Genomic DNA, 18,407 nt, shown 5'->3' with positions numbered 1-18,407 from the left:
CGACACCTAGCTATAGCGCCCGCAGGGTGCAATGTTATTACTGTACTCACTGCGAGCTGCAAGCAGTATCAGCCAACATAATCCAACGTCCCCAAAGATGCATAGATTTGAACAGGAACCACTTTCAGCATCTTTTGTGACTTGTGGGTAATAAAAAAAACAATCCACTAGCTTGTGTATCTTGCCACACTATCGTTGGAGGCAGGCTACTTTTTTCTGAGCCACCCTGTAGTTACACCGTTGTACTTATGACCTAGGCTCTGCCGTACCATATACAGTACAAGCCAGAGCTTCTGATGGATTTAGTTTCATAAGCAGCGTCTGGCATATTTGTGAGCAGAGCTCTGCCATACTGCATACTAGCTGGAGCTTCTGGTGGGTTGCATGCTATCCGCAGTGTCTGGATGTTTTCTCAGCACGCAAACTGCACTCTTGTTGCTTAATGTATCACTTTTCTTTTGTTGAGTTGAATGCTGTGTTTTGATATCTTTTCAGCGTGTATACAGCATCGGTACCACTCCTGTGGATTCCTCCTTGCAAGTCTCAAATAAATTGCTGGCTTTTGTAGTCCTACCATTGTTCAAAGTATCACCATAAACGCTTTGTCAGCAATTGATATATAATTGTGTGTATATATAGGGTTGTGGTAGAGGACTGAGTGTTTTCAGCGGTCTAGAGACATTTCGGGGAGTCTGTTCCCCTTCTCAGGAGCTCATAAAGTCTTTCCAAGTACCGTTTAGAAGGAAGGAGAAGGAAACTAGTTGACACAGATGGAGGTACAGATACTCTCAGAGAAGCTGTTGCTGGTTTCACACACATTTTCCATCTCAAGCCAGTGCTGGATTTTGAGCTACACTGATCAGTGCTGCTGTATAATGCTCTGAATGATGCTGCTTCTTGCATGTGAGGGATAGATATAAAGGAGCAGGATCTATAGTAGTGCAATATCTATGTTGCTTCCCAGGTGTAGGAATACAGAGTGGTATAGTGCGGCCTAGAATTTCTCTTCATGTGTGCCACGGTGCTCCTACCTGGATACGGCTGGACTCCAGGCTTTGGCTCTGAAGCAATACATAGGGGAAGAAATAACTTGAGTCCAAACCTTGTAATAAAGTTCAATGGCAGCTTTACTTGAATAAACATTTCTCCAAACAGTTTCAGGCTTTGTCTTGGTTCCAGAAAGCTTTACCATTAAACTGGCAGGCAAACTCAACTCTGCTATGTCTTTGTTGCTGGCTGTATAACTCAGCTTCTTCTGTATGCTGCACTTCTTCTCTGTAGTCTGACTCTAGTTTATGCCAGGGAACTTTCCTCCTGGCTTCTGAGGCTTTAGGCTTTGGCCTCCATGGCCAGCAGAGCTTTGGGTGCTCTGGCTGACATGGGTACGTTCAGCAGAGATGTGCTCCTGCACCCTTCCCCTGTCTAGGGAAGACCTAAACTGACTCTAACTGGTCCCCACCCTACTGCAGGAAGTAGGAAAAGTTCAATTCTATCTAAGATAGCTCTGCCATATTTGCTGCCACCTGCTGGTGAACCAGGCATATTACATGAACATAACAGTTGCAAACAGATTAGAAATGCACAGTGTGGAGGACCTGGAATATATAGGTGACACGAGGTTAGACCAATAAAGACAATAGCAAGGTGCAGAAGTGGCAACACCACCCTGGGGTGTTACAGTAGTTAGTCTCTGCCCACTTTGGAGCTTTGTTCAGTGAAATGGACAATCAGAAATAGATCTTGCAGAAGGGAAAACTGGTGATAAATGCAAGATACAAGTCATATAATGGTCAGATGTAATTTGATCCTCATGTACGCATGACAAAGTATTTTGAAAATTCACCTGAAATGACATTTACTTAACTAAGGTATTTATGTATGAATTTAATGTTTTTTGTTCTGTCCCCACAATATTTCCCTCTTGCTTCAAGTATCCCTTTTTGCTACTGTATTTTCTAAATTACATGATTTTCCATCACAGAACCCATAAACTAATTTGATTATTACAAACCTATTTTACAGTGTTTTTGAAACAGAGGTGAACTGGGGACGTATTTTAACCCTGCTTGGTTTTGGGTATCGGATGGCTGTCTACATTTGGAAAAAAGGACAGCATGGATTTTTAAAGAAAATTGCTCGGTGTGTTGCTAGATATCTGGTGGAAAGTAGCATTGCACGTTGGATAGCCAGACAAGGTGGTTGGGTAAGTGAACACAAATTTGAAGATTTCAGTGAACATGGGATATATAAAAATCAAAAATACACAAGCTACTGTATTTGTCCAACAACGTAGCAGCCCCAGTTACAGGTGGAACACACTCCCCAGAGAGGCTGTACAGCACTATACTATGCTGTAGAGCCTCACCAGGCTCACTGCAGGGCTGATCGTGGTCTCAAGGAGAACCGACAGCTCCTGCACTTCCCAAGTGAACTCCAGGGTCGGGACAGGAAGCAGCACATTGCTTCCTTTGCTGAATACACAGTGATTTAGAAGGCTGGGACATAGAGGAATGGTCCCTGCATTGTCTATGGGGTGCTTTGTTGTTACTGACAGCGGACCCTCCGCTCACCCGCCTGGATGTTTATTGTCTATGGGTGGTCAAAAGAGTGGTTAACAAAATCTTGGGTAACTTTAATTGACCCAGCTATTTTGCTAAAATCTTGTATTGAACAGCTCCAGCACATGCCGATGAGTCCTGAAAATTCATGAGCTCCTAACTTTCTCCTGATGCTTATTCAGTTGGAAAAACTGTCAGATGTAGGAGGGGCAGTGAAAGCCCGAAGCTCATGAATATCAGGACTCATTGGCATGCACTGGGGCTGTTAGAATCTAGCAGCATAAAATTGGTGACATATTCTCTTTAAGCTCTCAATGGATTTTTATAAACTTTGGTCATACTTATATTTTAATTCCATTCCATTCTTATATTTTAATTCCATTATTTGCAGACAGCATTCCTAAAGAAAATTACAAAGCATAAGGAAATATAGGGAAGGGAAATGGCAGAATGGAGAAGAAATGAAAAGGAATCAAATTTTTTTAATAATTGTTTGAAAATGAAAAGTAGTTGAATATAGATATTTTCTAGAATGAATTCTGTTAAAGCAATACTAAACCTAGACGTAAATGAAGTAAACAAGAAATATACCGTTACTGTTCATCAGTCTGCAACATTTTCTGCATGATACTGAGTCTTGTAGAACTTGTTCAGAAAACCTAAGAGTTAAGGTACTTTCACACTTTCGGCAGGACAGATCAGACAGGCTGTTCACCCTGTCAATCCGTCCTTCCGCTATTTCGCCGTACCGCCGCTCCGTCCCCATTGACTATAATGGGGACGGGGCGGTGCTCCGGCGCAGTACGGCAGTTCCCGGTCAGAGTCCGCCGGACTAAAAAGTCGGACATGCAGGACTTTTAGTCCGGCGGCCTTTCACCGTGCACTGCAGTACTGCGCCGGACGCCCCCGTGCCCATTATAGTCAATGGGGACGGAGAGGCGGCACAGCGAAATAGCGGAAGGACTGATCCGACAGGTTGAACAGCCTGTCGGATCCGTCCTGCTGCAAGTATGAAAGTACCCTTAATCTCCTAACCTGTTTCATTTTTGGCTGGTGGTCTGCTAAGGGACAGAGCTTGGCAATGAGGGTGGGACTGAACAATATTTTTGTCCTGCTGCAGACAGGGCAGTGGGTGAGGCTTCTTTAGGCATCTTTCACATTTCCTTGTCAGTGTCAAATCCGTGAAAAAAAGTGTACGTGTTTAATTCGTGAAGCTGTCCGTGAAGGATACGTGGTTGGTCCTTGTGTCCGTTTTTACCATCCATGTGTCATCCATAATTCACTGACGTTCCTCAGCTGAAAATTAATTTCCAAAGAATCTCCAATATGTCTTCAGTGAAAAATGGACGCAACACGGACACAACACGGATGTGTGTCAGTGATTTTCACAGACCCATAGATTTCAATGGCCATGCTTGGTCCACATCACGGATCAAAGTAGTGCATGTCCTTGTGATTTTTTTTTACTGAACCACGGTCAATAAAAAATTACTGAAATGTGAACATTTAAATCAATGGGTACGTGTGCTGTCCGCAGAAAATGCAGACAGCACACATCAGTGAAAAACAGAAATGTGAACGAGGCCTCAGACAGTTGTCTTACAGCCAGTCATAAGATTGTTAGAAGTATAGGCATGTATGAAATATTTTCTTTTTTTGTTGCTTTTCCTGTGTTTAATGTTCCTTTAAAATACACATTTATTTGAAGTACTTTTAAAAATCATAGTTGGCAGATCTCCTTGTGGGTTAACAAGTTGCATTGAAGCCAGAAGGATTGAGGGCATGTTCCCATGTGGCAGATGTGTTTCAGATATTTCTGCTATCAAAATATAAATTCAGACCACCTAAATTAGGTAGTTCATAGACTTCTGCAAGTTTCAATGTAGTGGCCCACTGCTAAAAGCATCTTTCTATTAAAGGGATTGTCCGGGTTCAGAGCTGAACCCGGACATACCCTTATTTTCACCCAGGCAGCCCCACTGAGGCTAGCATCGGAGCATCTCATGCTCCAATGCACTTCCTTGCCCTGTGCTAAATCGGGCAGGGCAAGGGCTCTTTTGTTAATCATAACACACTGCCGGGCGGAAACTTACGCCCGGCAGTGTGTTCGGTGACGTCATTGGCTCTGATGGGCGGGCTTTAGCGCTAAATCCCACCCATCAGTGACGGTGACGTCACCGGGCTTCCTGGTAGCCCCACGGAGAGCCCCTGTACGTCACCGGATCTCCAAAAAATGCCTTTGCCCTGCGTGAATTAGCACAGGGCAAAGGATAGCTCCGATGCTCAATTTAGGGAGGCTGCTGGGTGTAAAATGGAGGTATGTGCGGGTTCAGCTCTTAACCCGGACAACCCCTTTAACTGTTTATGCACTAATATAGTATTTGAAAATACGTGCTCTTAAAGAAAGGTGGAGGATACATTATGCATGGAAATATATAACCCTAGCACAATAATGAGGTTTTTGCATTTGTTGTATTCACACAAATTACTATACATCTTTGTCATATACGTAATCATTTCCTACCTTCTGATCTTATTTTAAACAGGATGCTGTCCTTACACTAACTAATAACAGTATTAAATATGTACTCATGGCTTTGGGTGTCGTTCTGATCCTGCAATTTGTAATGTGTCGCTTATCGTCATCTGACCACTAAGGACTGGACAAATTTGTTGGAATATGTTAGGCCATCAATCAGGTGAACGTCATGAATTATGTCTATTCATACATCCATGAAGACTCCAATTTGTGAATAAACAATGTTCCTTTTTAACCCAATATGATCTATGGGTTAATTCTTAAAGACTAGATTATATATGTTTTGGAATTTTCATTTTAAAGACCAAGGGGAGATTTATCAGATTCCACCTTTCATTTTCCAGTGAAGCTGTGAAAAATGAAAGATGGAATCTGGTTGCTATGGGCAGTTCTACTTTGCACCAGTTTGATAAATCTCCCTCCCAAGCAAAGTCATGTAAGAGCTAATTTGTAACTTTTTGATGTTACTGTCTCAGGGAATAAAGGGAAAATTGTTATTCGATATCTTGAATTTATTCACGTTTTAATAAATGTCCCTTTTAACAATCTTTTGTTATTTTCTGTTATTACTACCCAGTATACCTATGAAAGATTATTGGATGTGCAAATCCTATGTGCATATATAGATATTTGAAGGTTCAAGTAAACTACGATTGAGCTACCCAAGCTGATGATCTGGGAAGATATTTCATAATTGCTACATCAAGTTACTCTGTTTTTGTAATAAATAATAGTACAGAGAGTTGTAGACTCTGTATAGTCCCAGTGTCTGTCTGTCTTTGCACCATTTATGTATTCAGGGTGTTCTTTCAAAGTTCCCAGCAAACAAGGATAGGGAGGGGCACATATTATTATTATTATTCATTATTTAAGCGCCATTCATTCCATAGCGCTGTACATATGATAAGCGGTGCACATACATAACACAGACAATTGTACTAATCATAAACAATATTCTATCCTGTTTGAGGCCTCATGCACACGGCCGCGGTCTGCAATATGCGAGCACTGGCCTTCTGCTCCCCGCATCACGGATGCGGACCCATTCATTTGAATGGATCCGCAATCTGGAGCTGCGGTGTGGAACGGAGGCACGGAACCCTATGGAAGTACTACAGAGTGCTTCTGTGGTGTTTCTGTCCGTGCCTCCACACTGCAAAAAAATAGAACATGTTTTATTTTTTTTACGGTGTGGACAGATCATGGACCCATTCAAGTTGAATGGGTCTCGATCCGTCCCGGCCGCCATAACAGAGTTGTAACTTTTTTTTATTTTTCTATCAACTCAGCTGTGTAAGGTTTTTTTTCATTACGGGTTGACATTTTCATTGATATCATATGGGATACATACAACTTTTTATTCTTTTGTGTGGGTGGCAAGTTGAACAAAAAAGCGATATAAGCAATTTTAATATGTATATTTTAAATTTTCCCCTTGCAGGCTAAATCGCATAATTTTAATGAATTTAAGGGTCCGCGGATCTGCAAAACACGGACACTAACAGAATATGCCTATTCTTGTCCACAATTGCGGACAAGAATAGGACATGTTCTATTTTTTGGGGGAACGGAATTGCGGACCCGGAAGTGCGGGTCCGCATTTTCGTAACCGGGCAGCACATCGTGCTACCCCATAGAAATGAATGAGTCCGCAATTCCGTTCTGCAAAATGAAATAGCAGAACGAAATTGCGGACGTGTGGATGGGGCCTAATGGTTTGGGTCATTACGGATGCTGCAATACCAATATTGTGTACTTAACATTTTTTACACCTTATTGACCCCTCATATGCCTTTTAATGGCTGTCACTAAGGGGCCTTGGGTTAGGATGCTGCTTTTTTAATGACAGCGGTTTAGCCCAAAAATAAAAGATTAAGGCCCCCTTGCAGGCCTGACCCCCCAGCACTGATGTTTGTGTGACGTGAACGCATGGCACCCGCACTGAATCCTGACCCATTCATTTCAATGGGTCTGTGTACATGAGCGTTGTTTTTCACGCATCAGTTCTGCGTTGCGTGAAAAACGCAGCATGTTCTATATTCTGTGTTTTCCACGCAGCCCTGGCCCCATAGAAGTGAATGGGGCTTTAGTGAAAAACACATTGCATCCGCAAGCAAGTGCGGATGCAATGCATTTTTCACTGATGGTTGCTAGGAGATGTTGTTTGTAAACCTTTAGTTTTTTTTATCACACGCGTGAAAAGACGCATCACAACGCATTTCACCCGCATGGAAAAAACTGAACGCAATCGCAGACAAAACTGACCAAACTTGCTTGCAAAATGGTGCGACTTTGTATTGGATAACACTGGAGGCATTATGTCAATGTCATCTAATACATTCCAGAACTGTAAGGATTACATAGCATCATAAATCAATATAATGCTATGTGACCCCATCAGTGCTGGGAGGCAGGCCGGGAGCTGTGCTGCAGACTCGCAGCGTGACAAATGATGATATTCAAGGGCCTAAAATCCCATTCCTTCAGCTTACTCCAGTGATCTGAAGGCTCAAGGCAATGATCAGAGACCATAACGAGCTGTCTCTGATCACCTGATTCCTGTGATACTGTACCTCGGCGATCACTGAAAATGCTAACAGCAGAGCAGGCCTCTGGTAAAACAAAATGATATAAACTTGAAGAACGTTACTGTACACAGTAACAATCAAGGATCATTACTATCTCCATGATAATCCTATAATAGCATCACAGCCAGGAAAGTGGCTGTGTTTCTCTTTCCTTTTAGCGCAGTTGTTCTGGTAGGAGAGAGATCAGAAAACTGTCCTGAATGTATGTTTTACACTGAAAAAAAAAAAAAAAAATCACAGTTGTAAATATATTGAGAGAGTTGTGACTCAAGCTTTTCTTCCATCTAAGGACACCATAGCCCTATGGTGGTAGAAGTCACCACCAAGTCATCACATTCATGGCGCAATTTTGTTCTCCCTTTCATAGCTTGGGATCCTGCCATTTCATCCACCATTCCTCCCCCAAGTACCAATTTTTTTTAGCAATTACACAAATAAATGTGGAAGTCACAAATTTCTGCCCTATGATTTTTTTTTCATTTGTTTTTGGAGGATAAAGTCCTGGAATTAATTGTCTATCAGATTAACTGTTATGTTATACAGTGTACTGTGTACTCCCACAAGTGTCCCTGAAATTGAAAATTGCTCAAAACTGTACAAGTGTTTTACCATCCAGATGATCGATTATAACATTTGAAATCTCAGTGAAAACATTGGAAATACTAATCCAAAATCAGACAGCTATTTTTTTTTTATGTTCAGAAAACTAGCATATTAGTGTGTCTTACAATACACAAGGTAGCTGACAATTATATTGCTGAGTGATACTAGGCAGAAATACGTGTCTGTACATCTCCACACAGTTGATTTTTTTTTTTTTTTGAGGTTTGGGTAAATAGCATACTTGTTTCTTATTATACACAGGGCAGTGGACAATATCTCTGAGTGATAACATAAAATACTAGGTAGAAATTTGTGTCGGTGCATCTCCACATCTTTTTTTGGTTGAATAGCATTTTAGTGTGTTTTACAATTCACAGGGTAGCAGACCATTATATCACTGAGTGACATGAAATACTAGGCAGAAATCCATGTTGGTGTATCTCCACAATTTTTTTTTTAAGATGAGAAAACTAGCATATTAGTGGGTCTGACAATACACAGGGTAGCAGACAATTATAACGTAAAAAAACTAGACTTAAAACTGTGTTGGTGCATTTCCAGACACTTCAAGTGTTGGGGAAGGAGAAAAATTGCATAGTAGGCTGACAACTTGTGTTTTACACTAGAGAAAGTTTTTTTCTAAATCTACATATTTTAATGTCCAAAAGACAATAGGCGTTAAGCCAAAATCTGCTAGTGACACCAATACTGCATTATTTGCAAAGTCAACTCTCAGTAGCAGTGTCTTCAGTGTGTTTGTTATAGAGAAGGGTGCTGGAAGTTAGATAAGGATAATCTGACCCAGAATTGACATCTGTCAGTTCAGTGACACAACCATTGGGTATGTGGAAAATAGTAATGAGCGGCAGGGGTCATATTCGAATTCGCGAATATTTTGTAGAATATTTGTCGAATATTCGTTATATTCTACTTTTTTTTTACTCTGAAAAATATTATGCAATCAATACAGGTGTGGGTCAAAAACGAATATATAGCACTATAGAATATAGTGATATATATTAGTTTTTTTTAGAATATTTGTCATTTTTTTCCATCTGAAATCATGATTCCTCCCTGCTTAAGTTACTTTAAATATTCGTGCTCAACACTAGTGGAAAAGTTTCTTTAATAAATAAACTAAAAACTAATAGACAACACAATTCAGAGCTGGTTGTGGCACAGATGAGATTGCGTCATTACTCAGTCCGTGACCACTTGCGGCTAATAATCTTCAGCTAGCTTTTTGCTTATCTCTGCCATCAGTGTGTTTGTGTAAGGCCTCATGCACACGACCGTTGTGTGCATCCGTGGCCGTTGTGCCGTTTTCCGTTTTTTTTCACGGACCCATTGACTTTCAATGGGTCCGTGGAAAAATCGGAAAATGCACCGTTTGGCAGCCGCATCCGTGAGCCGTGTTTCCTGGCCGTGAAAAAAATATGACCTGTCCTATTTTTTTCACGGCCAACGGTTCACGGGCCCATTCAAGTCAATGGGTCCGTGAAAGAACACGGATGCACACAAGATTGGCATCCGTGTCCGTGATCCGTGGCCGTAGGTTTTAGTTTCATACAGACGGATTCGAAGATCCGTCTGCATAAAAGCTTTTTCAGAGCTGAGTTTTCACTTCGTGAAAACTCAGATCCGACAGTATATTCTAACACAGAGGCGTTCCCATGGTGATGGGACGCTTCTAGTTAGAATACACTACAAACTGTGTACAAGACTGCCCCCTGCTGCCTGGCAGCACCCGATCTCTTACAGGGGGATATGATAGTACAATTAACCCCATCAGGTGCGGCACCTGAAGGGGTTAATTGTACTATCATATCCCCCTGTAAGAGATCAGGGCTGCCAGGCAGCAGGGGGCAGACCCCCCCCCCTCCCCAGTTTGAATATCATTGTGCGGCCCCCCCTCCCCTGTTGTTAACTCGTTGGTGGCCAGTGTGCGCACCCCCCTCCCTCCCTCCCTCTATTGTTTTAATACATTGGGGCCAGTGTGCGCGCGCACCCCCAACCCCCCCCTCCCTCCCTCTATTGTTTTAATACATTGGGGCCAGTGTGCGCACCCCCCCAACCCCCCCCCCCCCCTCTATTGTAATAATAGCATTGGGGCCAGTGTGCGCACACACACCCCCCCCCGATCATCGGTGGCAGCGGAGTAGAAGATTTTCATACTTACCTGGCTGCTGGCTGCTGCGATGTCTGCGTCCGGCCGGGAGCTCCTCCTACTGGTAAGTGACAGCAATGCGCCGCACAGACCTGTCACTTACCAGTAGGAGGAGCTCCCGGCCGGACACAGAGATCGCAGCAGCCAGCAGCCAGGTAAGTATGAATCTTCTACTCCGCTGCCACCGATGATCGGGGGGGGGGGGGGCACACTGGCCCCAATGCTATTATTACAATAGAGTGAGGGAGGGGGGGGGGGTTGGGGGGGCGCGCACACTGGCCCCAATGCTATTATTACAATAGAGGGAGGGGGGGGGGGGTTGGGGGGGCGCGCACACTGGCCCCAATGCTATTATTACAATAGAGGGAGGGAGGGAGGGGGGTGCGCACACTGGCCACCAACGAGTTAACAACAGGGGAGGGGGGGCCCACTGGCCACCAATGAGTTAAAAACAGGGGGGGGGGTCTGCCCCCTGCTGCCTGGCAGCACCTGCCAGGCAGCAGGGGACAGTCATGTACACAGTTTTTTTGTATATTCTAACCTGAAGCGTCTCCATCACCATGGGAACGCCTCTGTGTTAGAATATACTGTCGGAAATGAGTTTCACGATGTAGCTCATATCCGACAGTATATTCTAACATAGAGGCGTTCCCATGGTGATGGGGACGCTACAAGTTAAAATATACCATCGGATTGGAGAAAACTCCAATCCGATGGTATAACAGAACTCCAGACTTTACATTGAAAGTCAATGGGGACGGATCCGTTTGAAATGGCACCATATTGTGTCAACATCAAACGGATCCGTCCCCATTGACTTGCATTGTAATTCAGGACGGATCCGTTTGGCTCCGCACGGCCAGGCGGACACCAAAATGACTTTTTTTTCATGTCCGTGGATCCTCCAAAAATCAAGGAAGACCCACGGACGGAAAAACGGTCACGGATCACGGACCAACGGAACCCCGTTTTGCGGACCGTGAAAAAAAACGTCCGTGTGCATGAGGCCTAAAGAGGGAATCTTATTATGTATCCTGACTTTAAGTTCCCCAAAACAAATTTGCAAACCAGTAAATACTTTGTGTGACTGTGTGCATTTACAGTCAGGTCCATAAATATTGGGACATCAACACAATTCTAACATTTTTGGCTTTATACACCACCACAATGGATTTGAAATGAACCGAACAAGATGTGCTTAAACTGCAGACTGTCAGCTTTAATTTCAGGGTATTTACATCCAAATCAGGTGAACGGTGTAGGAATTACAGCAGTTTGCATATGTGCCTCCCACTTGTTAAGGGACCAAAATTAATGGGACAATTTGCTTCTCAGCTGTTCCATGGCCAGGTGTGTGTTATTCCCTCATTATCCCAATTACAATGAGTAGATAAAAGGTCTAGAGTTAATTTCAAGTGTGCTATTTTCATTTGAAATCTGTTGCTGTCAACTCTCAAGATGAGTTCCAAAGAGCTGTCGCTATCAGTGAATCAAGCCATCATTAGGCTGAAAAAACTAAACAAAACCATCAGAGAGATAGCAAAAGCAATGGGCGTGGCCAAAATTCTTAAAAAGAAGGAACGCATCAGTGAGCTCAGCAACACCAAAGGACCCGGAAGACCACGGAAAAAAACTGGTGGATGACCGAAGAATTCTTTCCCTGGTGAAGAAAATGCAACAGTTGGCCAGATCAAGAACACTCTCCAGGAGGTAGGTGTAGGTGTGTCAAAGTCAACAATCGAGAGAATACTTCACCAGAGTGAATACAGAGGGTTCACCACAAGATGTAAACCATTGGTGAGCCTCAAAACCAGGAAGGCCAAATTATAGTTTGCCAAACGACGTCTATAAAAGGCTTCACAGTTCTGGAACAACATCCTATGGACAAATGAGACCAAGATCAACTTATACCAGAGTGATGGGAAGAGAAGAGTATGGAGAAAGAAAGGAACTGCTCATGATCCTAAGCATACCACCTCATCAGTGAAGAATGGTGGTGGTAGTGTCATGGCGTGGGCATGTATGACTGCCAATGGAACTGGTTCTCTTGTATTTATTGATGATGTCAGAAATTGATGGAAACACCACCAAAATGGTTCAGGAACAGCATGGGTAGGATGTCTGGATCAGTGGTGGATTATAATTGGGGCATTTGGGTCTGTAGCCCCAGGCCTGGCATCGCTGGGGGCCCAACGCCGACCCACAAACTACGGCGTGGCACGGGAGTGCATAGTTCCTTGCCCCGTCGCCGTCAGCCGATTACCACCATAGGCTTCATGGTTCATAGTAAAAGGTCAGAAATGGATGGGAACACCACCGAAATGGTTCAGGATCAGCATGGGGAGGATGTCTGGATGCATCTTGGACTCCCAGGTCGCTGCTGGGAACGATGTTATCCGAGTAGTACGCCACTATTACAGACAATAATACGCACAAAACCAAAGAAAAATATCGATTTTTAGAGGAAAAATTGTTAGGTAACTATATTTACTTCTATACAAAGTGCAAGTGCTGCCAAAAATTACAAGGAAGAGGCACTCTGATACAACCTGTATATCAAATAAAAGAGGGCCTCATTCACATTGTGGTACAATTGTTCATGTAGTGGGACTCCTACGGTACACTCATAAAGCCTATGCTAGTGAAAGGGCTGCCAAAAATTACAAGAAACCAGCACTCCAATACACCCTTTGTTATACATAAAGGAGGGCATCATACACAGCCTTGAAAAATTATGATTAATGGCCTGTTAGTGACCTTCAAAAATATTTGCAGCAAGGGCCTGCTGATCTGACCATCTAAAACATTGTGGTTGAGGGCCTGCTGCCGCTTTGGTAAATCTAGATAACCTCTGGCCGATCGAACGTCCCTGTGACGGCAACTATCCATTCGGATGTCTGGCCTATCAGCTTTCAATGTTATTGTCAGCGCAAACCATGGTGACTACGGGTAACGGGGAATAAGGGTTTGATTCCAGAGAGGGAGCCTGAGAAACTGCTATGGCTACCACATCCAAGCAAGGCATCATGTGTGCAAATTATCTATTAGGTATAATTTGGTGACGGCCTGTAGGTGTGCTGACCCTGCAAAACATTTTAGGTGCGGCCCTGCTGGTGAGCTTATCCTCTAAAAAATGATATGTGGGGGCCTGCAGGTGAGCTGACCCTGTAAAACACTATATGCGAGGGCCTAATGGTGAGCTGACCCTGTAAAATATTTTAGGTGCAGGCCTGCTGGTGAGATGACCCAGTAAAACATTATATGCGAGGGCCTGCTGGTGAGCTGACCCTTTAAAAAATTATATGTGAGGGCCTGCTGGTGAGATGACCCTGTAAAACATTGAAGGTGTGGGCCTGCTGATGAGCTGACCCTCTAAAAAATTATATGCAAGGGTCTGCTGGTGAGCTGACCCTGTAAAACATTGTAGGTGAGGGCCTGCTGGTGAGCTGACCCTCTAAATTTTTTTAGGTGAGGGCCTGCTGGTGAGCTGACCCTTTAAGAAATTACATGCGAGCGCCTGCTGGTGAGCTGACCCTGTAAAATATTGTAGGTGTAGGCCTGCTGATGAGCTGGCACTCTAAAAAATTATATGCGAGGGCCTGCAGCTGAGATGACCCTGTAAAACGTGGTAGGTGTGGGCCTGCTGATGAGCTGACCCTCTAAAAAAATTATATGCGAGGGACTGAAGCTGAGCTGACCCTGTAAAACATTATATGCGAAGGGAATATATGCGAGGGCATTATATGCAACGAATAACCATGTTGATATGATGGAAGAGGAGGAGGAGGATAAGAAAAGGAAGATTCAACCATATATCCTAGTTTGTGGTGGAAGGGGTGCATGGGAATACAGTGTATTCAACACACCATAAAAGCCAAATTTAAAATGCCTTTCATGTTCATCTGCTTTCCTCTGGTGGAGTAGACAAGTCATGGTCAATCGAGGCCTTGTTCATTTATAAGAGTCAACGTGTCAGCATTTTCAGTTGACAGGCGGATACGCTTATCTGTTATAATGCCACCAGCAGCACTAAATACACACTCAGACAAAACGCTGGTGGCAGGGCAGGCCAGCACGTCCAAGGCGTAGAGTGCCAGTTTGTGCCACGTGTCCAGCTTGGACATGTGTCCAGTAGTTGTAAGGCACTGAGGGCTCATTGAGGATGCTGACACGGTCTGCTATGTACTCCTTCGCCGCGCATCAGGGGGAGGGTGCTGGCGGGGTGTCATGACACTGTCCCAGGCTTTGGAAAGTGTTGCCCTGCCTCTGTTGGAACTGCTGTGTGTTCCCCTTGTCTCCCCTCCTCAGTTGGCCAAGGAACTACGGACTCTGCCGCCAGCGTTGTCAGATGGAAAGTTTTGGAGAAATTTTTCAAGGATCTTCTGGTATTGCACCGTTTTGCTCGTCCTCTCCACCAGAGGAATAAGAGATGAGAAGTTCTCTTTGCAGCGGAGGTCGAGCAACCAGTAATCTGTGTTGTCTAAAATGTGTATAACGCGTGGGTCGCTGGAAAGGCAGCCTAACATGAAGTCAGCCATGTGTGCCAGAGTACCAACAGGCAAGACTTCGCTGTCTATTGAAGATCAACAGAAGATGGGTGTTGCAACAGGACAACGACCCAAAGCATAGAAGTAAATCAACAACAGAATGGCTTAAACAGAAGAAAATACGGCTTCTGGAGTGGCCCAGTAAGAGTCCTGACCTCAACCCAATTGAGATGCTGTGGCATGACCTCAAGAAAGCGATTAACACCACACATCCCAAGAATATTGCTGAACTGAAACAGTTCTGTAAAGAGGAATGGTCAAGAATTGCTCCTGACCGTTGTGCATGTCTGATCTGCAACTACAGGAAACATTTGGTTGAAGTTATTGCTGGCAAAGTAGGTTCAACCAGTTATTAAATCCAAGGGTTCACATACTTTTTCCACCTGCACTATGAATGTTTACATGGTGTGTTCAATAAAAACATGGTAACATTTATTTCTTTGTGTATTATTAGTTTAACACCTTAAAGACCCAGCTCATTTTCACCTTAAAGGGGTTGTCCGGGTTCAGAGCTCCCGTGCCCTGCGCTAGATCGCGCAGGGCACAGGCTCTTGTGTTTACAATAACACACTGCCGGGCGGTAACTTCCGTCCAGCAGTGTGTTCGGTGACGTCACCGGCTCTGAGGGGCGGGCTTTAGCTCTGCCCTAGCCGTTTTACTGGCTAGGGCAGAGCCAAATCCCGCCCATCAGTGCCGGTGACATCACCGGGCTGCCTGTCAGCCCCATAGAGAGCCCCGGTACGTCACCGGAACTCAGAAAAATGCCTTTGCCCTGCGCGATTTAGCGCAGGGCAAAGGAGAGCATCGGAGCATGAACTGCTCCGATGCTCATGTCAGGGGGGCTGCCGGGGTGAAAATGGAGGGATGTCCAGGTTCAGCTCTGAACCTGGACAACCCCTTTAAGGACCAGGCCATTTTTTGCAAATCTGACCAGTGTCACTTTAAGTGGTGATAACTTTAAAACGCTTTAACTTATCCAGGCCATTCTGAGATTGTTTTTTCAGCACATATTGTACTTCATGACACTGGTAAAATAAAGAAAAATAAATACATTTTTATTTATAAAAAAATACCAAATTTACCAAAAAATTTAAAAAATTGCAAATTTCCAAGTTTCAATTTCTCTACTTCTATAATACATAGTAATACCTCCAAACATATTTATTACTTTACATTCCCCATATGTCTACTTCATGGTTGCATCATTTTGGGAATGATATTTTATATTTTGGGGATGTTACAAGGCTTAGAAGTTTGGAAGCATATCTTGAAATTGTTCTGAACTTTTCAAAAACCCAATTTTTAGGGACCAGTTCAGGTCTGAAGTCACTTTGTGAGGCTTATATAATAGAAACCACCCAAAAATGACACCATTCTAGAAACTACACCAGTCAAGGTATTCAAAACTGATTTTACAAACTTTGTTAACCCTTTAGGTGTTCCACAAGAATTAATGGAAAATACAGATACAATTTAAAAATTTCACTTTTTTGGCATATTTTTCATTTTAATATTTTTTTTCCAGTTACAAAACAAGGGTTAACAGCCAAACAAAACTCATTATTTATGGCCCTGATTCTGTAGTTTACAGAAACGCCCCATATGTGGTCGTAAACCACTGTACGGGCACACGGTAGGACACAGAAGGAAAGGAATGCCATACGGTTTTGGAAAGGCAGATTTTGCTAGACAGTTTTTTTTGGACACCATGTCCCATTTGAAGCCCCCCTGATGCACCCCTAGAGTAGAAACTCTATAAAAGTGACTCCATCTAAGAAACTACACCCCTCAAGGTATTCAAAACTGATTTTACAAACGTTGTTAACCCTTTAGGTGTTCCACAAGAGCTATTGGCAAATAGAGATGACATTTCCGAATTTCAATTTTTGGGCACATTTTCCATTTTACAATTTTTTTTTCCAGTTACAAAGCAAGGGTTAACAGCCAAACAAAACACATTATTTATGGCCCTGATTCTGTAGTTTACAGAAACACCCCATATGTGGTCGTAAACCGCTGTACGGGCACACGGCAGGGCGCAGAAGGAAAGGAATGCCATACGGTTTTTGGAAGGCAGATTTTGCTGGACTGGTTTATTGACAATATGTCCCTATTGAAGCCCCCCTGATGCACCCCTAGAGTAAAAACTCCAAAAAAGTGACCCCATTTTAGAAACTACAGGATAGGGTGGAAGTTTTGTTGGTACTAGTTTAGGGTACAAATGATTTTTGGTTGCTCTATATTACACTTTTTGTGAGGCAAGGTAACAAGAAATAGCTTTTTTGGCACCGTTTTTTTTTGTGATTTACAACATTCATCTGACAGGTTAGATCATGTGGTATTTTTATAGAGCAGGTTTTCACGGACGCGGCGATACCTAATATGTATACAATTTTTTTATTTATGTAAGTTTTACACAATGATTTCATTTTTGAAACAAAGAAAATCATGTTTTAGTGTTTCCATAGTCTAAGAGCCATAGTTTTTTCAGTCTTTGGGCGATTATCTTGGGTAGGGTATGATTTTTGCGGGATGAGATGACGGTTTGATTCGCGATATTTTGGGGTGCATATGACTTTTTGATCGCTTGCTATTACACTTTATGTGATGTAAGGTGACAAAAAATTGTTTATTTAGCACAGTTTTTATTTTTTATTTTTTACGATGTTCATCTGAGGGGTTAGCTCATGTGATATTAGGTGATACTTAATATGTATACTTTTTTTATTTATGTAAGTTTTACACAATAATATCATTTTTGAAACAAAAAATAAATCATGTTATAGTATCCCCATAGTTTTTTATTTTTTGGGCCATTGTCTCATAGGGGCTCATTTTTTGCGGGATGAGGCGACTGTTTGGTACTATTTCGGCATACATGCGACTCTTTTGATCACTTTTATTACCTTTTTTGGGAAGTAAGGTGGGCAAAATTTCAATTTCCTGATAGTTTTTATTTTTTTATTTTTATGGCGTTCACCGTGCGGGGAAAGTAACATGACCGTTTTATAGATCAGGTCGTTACGGACGCGGCAATACCTAATATGTGTAGTGTATTATTTTTTTTTATTTTTTTATTCAGTGATAAATGTGATTTTATTATCTTTACTTTTTTTCACTTTTTTTTTTACATTTTTTGGACCCAGACCCACTTGGTTCTTGAATATCCAGTGGGTTTGATGTCTGTATAATACAGTACAGAACAATATATATTGTACTGTACTGTATTTTACTTACACTGAACAGATCTATCCTTTTAGCATAGATCTGTTCAGCACCATGGACAGCAGGACGCCTGAGAAGGCGTCCTGTTGCCATGGGAACCTTCCCCGTCTGCCACAACTGAGCAGACGGGGAAGGGGGGGAGGGGAGCTCCCTCCCTCTGTTCCCCCATCCATCTGGGGG

At 43.0% G+C, this 18,407-nt stretch overlaps 1 protein-coding gene across 2 annotated transcripts in view; it reads left to right on the top strand.

Moving 5' to 3' along the window:
* BAK1 (BCL2 antagonist/killer 1) overlaps positions 1 to 5,643 on the top strand; it is a 126,598-nt gene extending 120,955 nt beyond the window's left edge. For both annotated transcript variants that reach the window (XM_044286309.1, XM_044286310.1), the window contains exons 5-6: positions 2,023 to 2,203; positions 5,105 to 5,643. In XM_044286309.1, the coding sequence (XP_044142244.1) occupies positions 2,023 to 2,203; positions 5,105 to 5,215 (292 nt within the window). In that variant the 3' untranslated portion in view covers positions 5,216 to 5,643. The remainder of the gene's footprint in view (positions 1 to 2,022; positions 2,204 to 5,104) is intronic.
* The last annotated feature ends 12,764 nt before the right edge of the window (positions 5,644 to 18,407 follow it).

Source organism: Bufo gargarizans, chromosome 3, assembly GCF_014858855.1.
Source record: "Bufo gargarizans isolate SCDJY-AF-19 chromosome 3, ASM1485885v1, whole genome shotgun sequence".
Taxonomy (NCBI): Eukaryota; Metazoa; Chordata; class Amphibia; order Anura; family Bufonidae; genus Bufo; species Bufo gargarizans.
The sequence above is the reverse complement of the archived record's forward strand: the minus strand, read 5'-3'. Positions and strand labels throughout refer to the sequence as shown.